Genomic DNA, 14,087 nt, shown 5'->3' with positions numbered 1-14,087 from the left:
TAAAGTATAAGCAGATCACTTTCATTCTGCAGAGAACTGGTTTTATGCTTTATTAGGGATGATTTATATCTATTTTATTTTTGTTCCTACTTCTGTAATGTAGCCCTTCTGGGTCTCAAGTGAAAGCCTGGAATGTACTCCAAGGCTATTACACCTTGGCAGATCTTAAATTCCAATGTCTGTCTCTCTAACGTTGGCTGCTAAAATTTTTGTTTAGCATTTTAACTTCCCAGCTGCTACTCTGCTAAGTTTCTTGGAATTTCACCCTGTGTACATGCAGCTTAGAAACTGGCAAATGCTTCAAAGGGTGTTTGCATATAGATTTTCAGAATAATTTTCCTGCAGCTTCTCCTTTATCCATGACTCTGTCCCTCAGCTGCTTTGACCTCCCTATACTCTGAGCCCTATCTGTTCAGGCCACTAAGACTTCTGCATTCTGCTCATATTCTGTTGTCCCACATGATGAATTCGCAGATAATCTCAGGGAAAAGCTGGAGTGAATCTAGAGCTCACCTTGGCTTACTTCCCTTCTCTCAGGGATTATAGCCCTTCAAGGCCTGCCTGCAGTGTTACTCTCCAGTGCCTTAAGCAGCTGTTTTATGTATTTCACCCAGCCTTTCTGGTTGTTTTCAGTGGGAGAATTAATACCAACAACTTCATCAAGGCTATAAGTAGAAGTCTCCATAGTATGGTTGACACGGTTCCTTTGTAAAAGCATTATATAAATGATTAACGTCAAAGTGCTTCATATTACCACTTATAGCCCTATAAGAAGCCATCAGTTGTTTCATGTATCCTAGCCAGACAGTTAAGGAAAAGTCACAGGGAAGATTAACAGAAATAAATTTTGCTTTTCTCTACTTCCTCCTTCCTGAACACTTTTTTTCTTAATCACAGAACAGAATGCCCTTTCTTCTTTTTTTCTTTTTTGTTTTACATAAGACATTTTGTTAGATTTTCTTATTGTCCATCCTAATTGAAAACAGTCCTATGGTCAGTTTTCTTTTCTGATTTCCTATCTCTTCCAGGCTGATCATGTGTTTTGGTTTTTTTCATTAGGAGCGTAGAGTGGCAGCTCTCCAAGAAATTGTTCGACTCCTGAGACCAGGTGGGAAGGCTCTCATTTATGTCTGGGCAATGGAACAAGAATATAATAAGCAGAAGTCCAAGTATCTTAGAGGAAACAGAAATAGCCAAAGAAAGAAAGAGGAGATGAACAGTGATACCTCAGTGCAGAGGTCACTTGTGGAGCAAATACCTGACATGGGCAGTCGAGAGTCAGCATCTTCTGTCCCCCGCATTGATGACTCTCAGGAAGGAGGATGTAATTCAAGGCAAGTTTCTAATTCCAAGCTGCCTATTCATGTTAACAGGACTTCTTTTTATTCTCAAGATGTACTGGTTCCCTGGCACCTTAAGGGAAATCCTGATAAAGGCAAACCTGTTGAGCCATTTGGTCCCATAGGATTCCAGGACCCAAGTCCTGTGTTTCATCGTTACTACCATGTGTTCCGTGAGGGAGAATTGGAAGCTGCCTGCAGGACTGTGAGTGATGTCAGAATTCTGCAAAGCTACTATGATCAGGGAAACTGGTGTGTGATTCTTCAAAAGGCCTGATTATTTACCTGAACACATCGTATGTAGAGAAGAAATGCTCACTTAAAAAAAAGAGAGAGAGAATAAATTAATTACCCTTTTAATTAAAGAGAAAACTTGTGGGAAAGTACCAAAGGAAAGCTGAGAAAAATTTGGAAGTAGGGATTCATTAGGAGACATTCAAATGTCTACTGTTGGCTGACATCACGGATGTGGTGTTGGCTCCTCCTACTTCCCTAGGAGAGGTGGTTTCTAAAAGTGATTGAAGCAGTTTGTGCAGTGTTTGTAATTCTTGGGTAAGAGCCCAGGATTTTGAAGATAATAGTTTTTTAGTAAAGTGCTACTAAATATACTAAATCATGTAGGATTTTAGGGAAGTAATTATATGTTAATACAGAAAATAGTCCTGGTCAATAGAAAATTGTCTGAAGTTTTACCTATGATTTTTAGCTCTGTAAAATCATAGACAATAACCATTCTGTTTCCATGCCTGACTAGCCCAGGGCTGGACGTATAGTGGGTGTCCAATAACATTTAGTCAATCAGATAATACCCAGAACTTAGTAGGAGTTTCATTCAAAAACTATTTTTTGAACCCGACCATGTACCAGTTACTATTTTAAGTACTGATAATGAAGCAGTGAATAAGAAAGAGCAAAGCTCTTGCCCTTATGGTGCTTACATTCTAGAAGGGGAGACAGACAGCAGGCAAATAAATAAATGGATACTATGTGCCAGATAGTGATAAATGCCATGAAAAACATAAAATGAGAGAGGAGTCACCTTGGAGCAAAAGATTACTTTTAAACGGCTGAAATAACTACTAATCTTGGCTAATTTATTATCAAGAGTTAATTGGTATTCCAAATTCATTGATCAGGGTGCTAAAAACAACCCACATGTGCTCCTTTAACTCCTTTGTTTAAATGACAAAAGTTAGAATGTGGTCACTCAGACCTGACTATGCCCTTAGAGCCAAAGCTGTGGTGTCATTATTGGTTATTTCTAGTTGATTCGTAGTTTGTCCCAATCCAGGTTCAATCAGGGGTTATTTTTAAAATCTGTACAATATTGCATAATAGTAACCCAGTTAACTTACCACTTAGGTCAGGTTTCCATGAGGAACAAAGGTAGAAATTCAACCATAGATCAAATTATCACATAGAAGGAAAAGGCTTTTTTTCAAAGAAAAAATTTTTTGAACACTTTACTCCCAGTATGCATTACTTTTGTAGTAGTAATGCTTAAGACTGTTTTAAAGAAAAATTGCTTTCTGTGGATTATAGCTGCCTATGTAATTAATATATATTATTATTAATGCTGGTGATAATCTTGAAGCATCAAATTTTCAGAAACCTATAGTGATCAATAATGGGTCTTAGTTGAGAGGATGATTATTTTTGTCATGGAATTTCAGTCCAACATCCTGATGTACCAGTCCCTCTGGGATGAATTTATAAGGCTTATGATACAGGAAAAGGAATATAGGGCTAAAAATAGTTTTATTTCTGATATAAATTCTGGTACTTTACACCAAAGTTTGAAGTCAAGTCATGCCAATAAATTTTAAGATCCAAATGAAATACATGATTTTCTATGAAGATGAAAAATACCAAAATTGACTCAAGAAGGGAGAGAAAATGGAAGATGTTGAAAAATAGCATAGGAATTCAGAACTTGGCTCTAGAATCAGACTTCCTGAGAGTTGAATTCTAGATCTGCCATTTATTAGCTGTGGGATTTTGGGCAGATTTCTTAACTTTTCTGTGCTTCAGTTTTCTTAGCTGTAAGATTGGAAGAGTTGTTATGCAAATTCACTGAAAGTATACTTGTATACATCATAGAATAGTGTAAGAATATAGTATGCATTTGAGAAATGTTCATTATTATTACTCCCAGAGGAATTTTAGGTATTGAGTGATGCCAAATCAAATTTGTTAATTGTATAATAAAAATCTATATTCTTACTGACTTTTTTTGGTCTGCTCATTCTTTTGAGACAGATATTTTAAAATCTGCCATTATGATGATGGATTTCTCTGTTTTTCTCTATATAGGGTTGTCAGTAGCAATAGTACAAATCTGGAAAAAGTCCAAATGTCCATCAACAGTAGAGTGAGTAAATTATAGTCAGTTCATACAGTACATTACTACCCAAGCAATTAAAGTGAGTATATTTACAAGCTGTAATATAAATGAATTTCAGAAACAATGCTGAGTAAAAAACCATATAGAAAATAATACCATATGATTTCTGCAGAGTGTAGGAGTCCTCAAGACCACCCTTCTGACACCAACTACAAAGTTCAGGGTCCCCAAAAGAACATCCACACTTCTGATGCCAACTGCAACTTTGGGGTTCCTAAGACAACCCTCAGGTTTGATAATTTGCTAGAAGGGCTCACAGAACTCTCTGAAACTGTTATACTCAGGGTTATAGTTTATTACGATGAAAGGATACAAATTAAAATCAGCTAAGGGAAAAGGTGCAGGAGCACAGTCCAGGAGGGTTCCATGCATGGAGCTTTCAGTTTTCCTCTCCCAGTGGCGTTGTGGACAAAACTGACTTCTCCCAGCAACGTTGCATGACAATACAGGTACAGTATTGCCAACCAGGGAAGCTCACCTAAGCCTCGGTGTTCAGAGTTTTTATTGAGACTCAGTCACACAGACATGGTTGACCACACATGTGGCTACTTTTAGTCTTCAGTCCCTCTGGAAGTCAAGCTGATACTGCTTGGCCCAGAGTCCCCAGGTAAACAGATTTGCTTATCAGGCAGTATACTCCAAGGGCTAGAGATCAACTCTCAGGAACCCAGGGCAAAGGCCCAACCTCTCTTGGATAAGGTTAACTCTACTACACTATTTCCTTTAGGTAAAAGTTCAAAAACCAGTAATATCAAAGCATATTTCTACAAGGCTAAGTAATGCTTTTGGTTAGAGGCAATGAGTGGTCTTCTTGGATGTTCACAATGTTCTCTTTTTTTCCCTGGGTGGTATTTAAAATGGGTGTTTGCTTTGTGATAAACCACTGAGTTGTACACTTAGGATTTTTATACTTTTTGTATCTATATTAGAAGCTACAAAATTTAAAACAACTTATAACAGAGTTCTAAATTAACACAGTTGAAATGTTTAAGAATATTTTTATATCAGCTTTTATGAGGTGTAATTTGCATATAACATTAACCAATTTTAACTGTACAATTTGATGAGTTTTGACAAATATAGTTATGTAATCATCACCACAGCCAAGATGGAGAACATTTCCATCACCCCAAAAAGTTTTCTCCTGCTCTTTTCAATCAGTCCCCTCCTTCTATAGCAAAGACTGGTCTGCCTTCTATTGCTATACTTTTGCCTCTTCTAGAATATCATATAAATGGAAGAATATACTTAGTAGACAGTTGTGTCTGGCTTTTTTCACATTGGACAATGCTTTTGAGATTCATACATGTTCTTGCATATATCATTAGTTTGTTCCTTTTTATTGCTGAATAGTATTCTATTGTAAGATATATTACAACTTATTTATCCATTTTCTAGTCTGGATTGCTTCCAGTTTAGAACTAATAGTTTTTTAAAAACTGCTATGAACATTTGAGAACACACTTTTATATGGACATAGGTTTTCATTTCTCTTGGGTAAATACCTCAGAGTTGACTTCCTGGGTCATATGGTAAGTCTATGTTTAACTTTATAAGATATGGCCGAACTATATTCCTAAGTGGCTCTACCAGTTTGCATTCTCATCAGCAATGTTTGAGAATTCAATTACCCTACATCCTTGTCAACACTTGATGTCATCAGTCTTTAATTTTAGTCATTCTAGTTGGTATGTAATGGTCTTTTTATGCTTTTACTTTGCATTTCTGTAAAGACCAGTGATTTGGGGCATTTTTATATATGCTTATTTTGCCATTTGTATGTTTATTTAGTGAAGTGCCTGGTCAAATCTTTTATCATTTTGTAAAAATTGCGTTGTCTCCTTTTTAATATTAAGTTATAAGTATTCCAGATACAAGTGCTTTATTATATATACATTTTGTAAGTATCCTCTCCCAGTTTGTGGCTTGCCTCTTTTTTTTCTAGCAATGCCTTTTGAAGAGCCAACATTTTAAATTTTGATGAAGTCCAGTTTATCAATTTTTAAAATTTTATAGATTGAGCTTTTTGTGTCCTATTTAAAAAATATTCACCTAACCCAAATTGCTAACATTTTTCTCTTGTATTCTCATTTCTGAGTTTTATAGTTTTAGTCCTTACATTTAGGTCTGTAATCCATTTCAAATTAATTTTTGTTTGTGATGTGTGGTGGGAATTAGCTCATTTTTTTTTCTATATGTGGCTATCTAGTTGTTCCAGCATCATTTAGAAAATATTATTTTTTCCTCAATGAATTGCTTTGACACCTTGGTGGAAAGTCAGTTGACTATATATATGTGGGTATATTTCTGGACTCTATTTTTTTCTATGTATCTATTAATATTTTTAATGCTAGTACCACACTGCTTTGGTTACTGTAGCTTAAAAATAAGTCTTGGAACTGGGTAGTATAAGGCTTCTAGCTTTGTTATTTTATGCACTTAATAACAGAGTTTCAAAATATATGTAGCAAAAGCTGATATAACTGCAAGAAAAGTAGACAAATCCATAAATGACAAAACCATGGTAGATAAGGTGAACATCTACTTTCCTTCTAGAAATTTCATTAGTCTATAGAAGTACATAGAAAGTAAGGATATAGGCTGGGTGTGGTGGCTCACGCCTGTAATCCCAGCACTTTGGGAGGCTGAGGTGGGTGGATCATGAGGTCAGGAGATGGAGACCACCCTGGCTAAAATGGTGAAACCCTGTCTCTACTAAAAATAAAATAAAAAAAAATTAGCCAGGTGTGGTGGCGGGCGCCTGTAGTCCCAGCTACTTGGGAGGCTGAGGCAGGAGAATGGTGTGAACGTGGGAGGTGGAGCTTGCAGTGAGCCGAGATCACGCTACTGCCCTCCAGCCTGGGTGACAGAGTGAGACTCCGTCCCCCCCCCAAAAAAAAGAAAGTAAGGATATAGCAGACTGGAACAACATAATCAACCAACTTCATTGGCACTTATATGATGTTCAGCCAACAACAGCAGCATACACATTATTCTCAAGTATATAAGGAACATTTACTGAGGAAAACCATATCCTGGGTCATAAACACATGGAGACAAAAGTGACTTCATCTTGGATGCTAATCCACCATGTTGACTTCTGAGTAGCTCCAGTACTGTACTTTATTTACTGTCCCTAGTGTAAGAACATATCAACCTTGAAGCTGTCACACAAATTATAGGCTATGATGTATATAGCATTCTTGCCTGTTCTAGAGGGTTGCCTTTTATGGTCTTGCTGGAGCATATATACGCTTGTCTTGTGGCTGCCCAAGACCATGCCTCTGTTTGTAAATTCCCCAAATAAAACATCCTTTCTTGAAAAACTAAATCTGTCTGCCTCCTTCGTTTCTTGGCTCCTTCGGCATTTGGGGGCCACTTTGCATATATAGCCCTTTCACAGAACAAAACAAGACTCAATACATTTAAAAGGATTCAAGTCATATAAAATCTGCTCTCTGACCACAACAGAATTAGAAAATTTTCTGTGATCTGAGTCATAAGAAAAAAGAGAGAAAAAAAAGAGAATTAAGTTAAAAATTAATACAAAAAGATCTCTGGAAAAATCCTCAAGTACTTTGAATCTGTTTAACCCATGGATTAAGGAATAGCTCAAAAGAGAAGTTAGAAAGTATTTTGGACACAATTAAAATGAAAGCACAACATACCAAAATTTTCAGGATACCCTTTGGGCAGAAAAGAGAAATTGCAGCGGGCCTGAGGCTGGTGTCCTCAGAAAGGCCTGCTAGCAGGGTTGGCCTCTGGCTGCCATCTGAGAACTTGGATTTCGGGAGAGTTCCCACCAACCTAACTGATCAGGGTGCTTGACTGTACCTAAACTGCTTGTGCAAACAATATGGTTTATAGTGAACATCCACTTTCCTTCTGGAAATCTGGAATTTGGGTGCCAGGCAGAGAGTGCTGATGTAGCCAGTTCCTAATAAAAACTGTGGGTGCTGAGTCTCGTAACTAGCTTCCCTGATTAGCAACATATTACACTTTTAAACTCCTGCTGGAGGTATTATGTGTGTCATGTGTGAGTCTAATAGGAGAGGACTCTTGGAAGTTTGCACCTCCTTTCCTCCAGACTTTGCCTTTTTGTTTTTTGTTTTGTTTTGAGACAGAGTCTCGCTCTTGTCGCCCAGGCTGGAGTGCAGTGGCACAGTCTCAGTTCACTGCAACCTCCACCTCCTGGGTTCAAGCGATTCTCCTGCCTCAGCCTCCCGAGTAGCTGGGATTATAGGTGCCCGCCTCCACACCTGGCTAATTTTTGTATTTTTAGTAGAAATGGGGTTTCACCATGTTGGCCAGGCTAGTCTAGAACTCCACACCTCAGGTGATCCATCCGCCTCGGCCTCCCAAAGTGCTGGGATTACAGGCATGAGCCACTGCACCCGGCCTCAGACTTTGACTTCTGCCCCTTTTCCCTTTACTATCCTTTTGTGTCTGGAATTGGTTGCTTCTGGTGGGTTCTTGGTCTCGCTGACTTCAAGAATGAAGCTGCGGACCCTCGTGGTGAGTGTTACAGTTCTTAAAGATGGTGTGTCCAGAATTTGTTCCTTCAGATGTGCCTGGAGTTTCTTCCTTCTGGTGGTTTTGTGGTCTTGCTGACTTCAGGAGTGAAGCCGCAGACCTTCGCAGTGAGTGTTACAGCTCTTAAAGGTGGTGCATCTGGAGGTGTTTGTTCCTCCCGGTGGGTTCGTGGTCTCGCTGACTTCAGGAATGAAGCCACAGTCCCTCATGGTGAGTGTTACAGCTCATAAAGGTAGTGCGGACCCAAAGAGTGAGCAGCAGCAAGATTTATTGTGAAGAGTGAAAGAACAAAGCTTCCACGCAGTGGCACCTGAGCAGGTTGCTGCTGCTGCCGCAGGTGGCAGCTTTTATTCCCTTATTTGGCCCCGCCCATGTCCTGCTGATTGGTCCATTTTACAGAGTGCTGATTGGTCCGTTTTTACAGCGTGCTGATTGGTGCATTTACAAACCTTTAGCTAGACACAGAGCGCTGATTGGTGTGTTCTTACAGAGTGCCGATTGGTGTGTTTACAATCCTTTAGCTAGGCAGAAAAGTTCTCCAAGTTCCCACCCGACCCAGAAGCTCAACCGTCTTCACCTCTCACTTTGGCTGTAATAAACTGTAGACAGGAGCTTGAATATATGCTGAGTCCTGTGGGTCCTCATGGTGAATCATTGAACCTAGAGATAGTCTTGGGAACTCGCATCATGCTAAAGTTGTACGTGGGAGAAATTTGTAACAGTAAATGCCTGTATTAGAAAAGAAGAAAGTTCTCAAATCTAAGGGCCTCGACTTCCTTTCAAATAAACTAGAAAAAGAAAAGCAAATGAAATTCATAGTAAGCAGAAGAAAGGAAACAAAGCTCAGAGCAGGAATCAATGAAACAGAAAACAGAAAAGCAATAGAGAAAACCATTGAAACGAAAAGCATACTCTTGGAGAAGACTGATAAAATCAATAAACTTCTAGCCTCACTGAGTTGACCAGGGAGGGAATTTTATACTTTTTATAACTGATGAATTCAATCAAGAAAGCATAATTTAGATTCATACGTACCCACTTTTCAAAACTATTATTTGTTTGAAAAGGTTTTTCAACTAACACATTTTTTGGGAGAAAAATATTTGCAGTAGGATTACTTTATATGACAACTCATTTTAAGTACATGAGATTTCTCTAATACATCTATTGAAGAAGATAAGACACTAGTTATATATTAAAGAAATAAGGGCCAGGTGAGGTGGCTTACACCTGTAATCCCAACAATTTGGGAGGCTGAGGAGGGAGGATTGCTTGAGGCCAGGAGTTCAAGACCAGCCTGGGCAATATAGTGAGACCCCATGTCTACAAAAAATTAAAACGTTAGCTGGGAGTGGTGGTGCAGGCCTGTACTCCCAGCTACTTGGGAGGCTGAGGCAGGAGGGTCACTTGAGCCCTGGAGTTCAAAGCTGCAATGAACCATGTTCGCACTACTGCATTGCACTCAAGCCTGGGTGACAGAGTGGGACCCTGTTTCTGAAAAAGAAAAGAAAAGAAAAAAGAAAAAGAAAAGAAATACGATCTTATGTGGTTCCTAAATATGAGTTTGAATATTGTGTTTGAGAATTTCAGATTACAGGTAAATCAAGTCAGCCATGTTGACCAAGCATAAGCATAAAAATTCTTAAAATGTGTTGTTTCGCTAATTTGAATATTTCTCTATTCTGTGACATTTTAAAAAGATAAGAGGATCACTTTCCTTGCATCATTCCCTTCATTGCTTTTCTGCTTTGAAATAGCAACCTTGGCTGACAGTCAAGAATTCACTAAGCAGTAAGTCCATTGTTCTTGCCAGGGTATTAGAGCAACTTACCCAACATTTTCCACTCACAAAAGTGGGGAAGAGAACATATTACTTCTCTCTACCCATTTCCATCTGCTTCTCACTGCCTAGCTCCATCTCTATTGTTTTTCTTTCCTCAGAGCTGAAGAGGAATCTCCAATGAAAAATCGTGCTGGCTTTCTCCCAGAGTCGTCTTTAGTAGAAATGTTTTGATTTTGCCATAAAAGAACTGTCCTAAAGGAAGATATGACTTTTGATTAACTTTTGTCAGTTTTGACTCTACAGTTTTGAAGAATTATCATTCTTTAGTTAATGAGGAAAAGTAGCTCAAGTTCTAACAGAGGGTGTTGAGAGACCGTGATGTAACGTATCTCATCATCCTTCACTCCTGGCTCTACTGCTTATCAGCATTTGAATGAAAGTATCCGGGAACTGAGGGTAGGGATTATTTGATTAGAAACATTAGCTCTCCACAAGGATTAGGAAAAATAGCTAATGCATGCTGGGCTTAATACCTAGGTGATGGGTTGATAGGTGTAGCAAACCACCATGGCCATGTTTACCTATGTAACAAACCTGCACATCCTGCACAGGTATCCCAGAACTTAAAAATTAAAATTAAAAAAATTAGCTTTCCACATGTCAGTTTAAAACCTTATTTGTGGTATAGAAGGTAATCTGGTAAAAACAGCATCAGGTGAGACAAAAGTCTAAGAAATAATGGGGGAGGAGGGAAAATGGAAAAAAAAATGTTAAAGAATATTGAAAGAAAGAATAATGGAGCTATGATGACCTGAGTCATGTTTTATATGCTCTAAGAATTGTGTGTGTAGTCAATTTGACATTGACTATTCATTAACAAATTCATGTATTCATTAATAAATTCATTCATACAATTTGTTTAACACGTATTTACTGATTGCCTGCCGTATGTCGGGCATATTATTCTAAATAATGGATACATGTGTGGATACACAACAAGATCTCACCCCCATGGAACTTACATTCGAATTTAAGGGAATGCTATAGTGGAATGTGGTGGAATAGACAATAAGCAATACCCATAATAACAGGTAAACAATATACTATGTTGTAAAGAGAGACCTTTTTCCTTAATCAGGAAAAGAAGTGGGATGGCAGATGGGTTTCAGTTTCTTAAAGAGTGCTCAGGATGGTTTTTGTGGGGAGACAATTGAGTGGAGACTTGAAGACGGAGGAGTTAACTATGTACTTATCTGAGAAATGAACATTCCAGCCAGAGGAAAAGCCCAGTGCAAAGGCCCATGGGGAAAGGCCTGCGATGGAGAACCACAGGAGGCCAGTGTGGCTGGAGCAGAGTCAGTGAGAGTGGTTGGCGACCAGGTCAGGGAGTCATTCAGGAGGTGAGGTAGACCAGGCAGGACCTGCCCAAAAGCTTTTGGTTTTCATTGTGAGATGGCTAGCTGTTTGGAGTTTTGAGTGCATAAGTCACATACTCCAAGTTCCATTTTAAAGGGACACTCTGGCTGCTGTGTGGAGATGAGACAGTGAGAGGACAAGGCAGCAACAAAGGGGCCAGTTAGGAGGTGTTTGCCATAATCCATAAACCAGATGACAGATCATGACTGGCTTGCAACAGTGTGACAGTAGTGAGGCAGTGAGGAATAGTAGGCTTTGGATGTGAAATTGGAAAGTAGAACCATCAAAATTTCTGATGAGTTGGATGTTGGGTGTTGGGAAATAGAAGGTGTAAGCGATGTCTCCACACTCATGAGTATGGAACTTTTTTACAGCTCTTAGTCTGTCCTGTGGGGCTGCCATCCTTTAGTTCAAATGCAATTTTGATTTGTCCTTTTCTTCTCTTTACTTTCAGGCATGGGTCTACCATGGTGCCGCCCTGAGCAAGTCTCCCTGGTAATACATCTGCAAAAAACCTGGCAGTGACTTTGAGTTCAGCTATTCCATGCACTGCTGAGCAGCTAGATGTGCAGCCAGTATGTGAAAATAAACAGAATGCAGTGTGATGATTGTGATCATAAATTCCTTTAGAGACCATTAGACCGAGACAAACAAACACATCCAGCAGTTCCAAATCATTGCATGCAATAGAAAGGCAAGTAATGGATGGCACTTTATTTTCAGTAAATTACTAAAAAGAAAATGCTTCCCCTAGAAGAGCTAGGCATAGATGAGCATAACCTTCAAATACCCTTTACAGAAGCAAGGGGGAATAAGTGAGGATGAAAAGAGAGTTAAGAGCTTTGTTGCTGCCTTACCTTCTGATGTGGCTCACTTACAGGTCCCCAAACACCTAAAGCAAGTGTGAAAGAAAAAAAAGACTCAAGATGTTCTATTAGAGTGCAAAGTCTCTTTGTCTTCAATCTTGTAAAAACGATTGAAGTTTGTTATTGATTAATAAGAAGTAATGACTTAGCATCTAATACAATGTTTTAAAATGTCCACTCTGGCTTTTGTAGATTCCAGCAAGGATAATAGGGCATTTATGGAACTAAAAGCCTTTAAAATCTGTTTTAAAGGATCAGCATGAAGAACTAAGAGAGCTTTGTCGAGTCAAGGAAGGTGTTCTTAACCTCTGGTCCATGAATGTGTTTCAGAGGGTTTGTCAATGACTCACAGTTGTGTACAAATTTTGTGTGCAGGTGCATGTGTCCATCTTCCTTGCAGAGAGTCCATATTTCTGTCAGCATTTCACACATAGTTAAAAATCACAAACTATGACGCCAGGAGTGACCTTCCTTTGTTGATGCTCGTGAGATTCAAAGGCAGCCCCAAAGTCTAGGCACCAGAGGCACTGATGGCCTAGGATGTAAAGGCGCCCTTTGGATTTGTGCAGCATACACACCTTCAAACATGTGGTTGGTGTGTGTGTGTGTGTGTGTGTGTGTGTGCAGAGGTGCTATCTCTGCATGATTATTATCTGAATCAGTCCATGACCCAGCCCTTTGGATCCTAACTGGAGAAAAAAGACTATAAGAGACAATGAAAAGAGCATGTGGTATATCACTTAAAATTTTATTTATGATTAGCCTTGGGGCAGGGATAGGAAAGATAAAACAGGTCTTAACCAAGATACTGAATATTTTCCTACAGAAAACTTCTCCCTGCTTTTTTTCCCCTTAGACAATAAAATAAAAAAAAGCCATACTAATAAGTATCCCTGTAAAATAGAGAGTAATGGACACCTACACTTTCAGGCCAATCAGAAAAAACAATAAGCCAATAATTTTTAAAATCCCGTTTCATAGATTGTCACTGATTAACTGGATTGTATAATAGATCAGAGATAATCCCATACTACCAGTTGTAAGACTATCTATGTAATTATTTAAGTTATTTGTTGTAACTTATTAACTATGTAACAATTATATAACTTATGTAGATTATTAACTTATTAATTATAACTATGTAAGTTATAGTACTATTGCACTATCGCTATGGCTAGGGGAATGGAGTGCTGATTGGCTTAGGCCTGGGCTTTGTGTACTTCTCTTCACTTAACTATGGCCAGGGGAACGGGATACCTTGCCGGGCTTCAGCCTATCAGGACCCTCTTGTCCGTCTTTGGGTAGCATTAGTCTCACACAAATAATGGGATTAAGAGTGGTGAGAGGGCCAGCCGTGGTGGCTCACACCTGTAATCCCAGTACTTTGGGAGGCCAAGGCAGGCGGATCACCTGAGGTTGGGAGGTCAAGACCAGCCTGACCAACATGGAGAAACCCTGTCTCTACTAAAAATACAAAATTAGCTGGCCGTGGTGGCGCATGCCTTTAATCCTAGCTACTCAGGAGGCTGAGGCAGGAGAATCCCTTGTAACTGGGAGGCGGAGGTTGGCAGTGAGCCAAGATCGCACCATTGTACTTCAGCCTGGGCAACAAGAGTGAAAACTCTGTCTCAAAAAAAAAAAAAAAAAAAGGGGGAGAAAGTTTGCCAAAGGAAATTTGGGCTATACTAACTAGAACAGCAATGGATGCTGGGCTACAACAAGGATTTCACTGTTGTTCTAAATTT

At 39.1% G+C, this 14,087-nt stretch overlaps 1 protein-coding gene across 4 annotated transcripts in view; it reads left to right on the top strand.

Annotated features, from left to right (window-relative positions):
• ALKBH8 (alkB homolog 8, tRNA methyltransferase) overlaps positions 1 to 12,079 on the top strand; it is a 73,503-nt gene extending 61,424 nt beyond the window's left edge. For 3 of the 4 annotated variants that reach the window (XM_055272977.2, XM_063636477.1, XM_063636478.1), the window contains exon 12: positions 1,060 to 3,567. In XM_055272977.2, coding sequence (XP_055128952.1) covers positions 1,060 to 1,617 — 558 coding nt within the window. In that variant the 3' untranslated portion in view covers positions 1,618 to 3,567. Of the gene's footprint in view, positions 1 to 1,059; positions 3,568 to 11,930 lie in introns of those variants that run through there. The other variant, XM_063636480.1, reaches the window with a different exon arrangement.
• Positions 12,080 to 14,087: the final 2,008 nt, after the last annotated feature.

The sequence above is a fragment of the Symphalangus syndactylus genome, chromosome 3 (genome assembly GCF_028878055.3).
Source record: "Symphalangus syndactylus isolate Jambi chromosome 3, NHGRI_mSymSyn1-v2.1_pri, whole genome shotgun sequence".
Lineage (NCBI taxonomy): Eukaryota > Metazoa > Chordata > Mammalia > Primates > Hylobatidae > Symphalangus > Symphalangus syndactylus.
The sequence above is the reverse complement of the archived record's forward strand: the minus strand, read 5'-3'. Positions and strand labels throughout refer to the sequence as shown.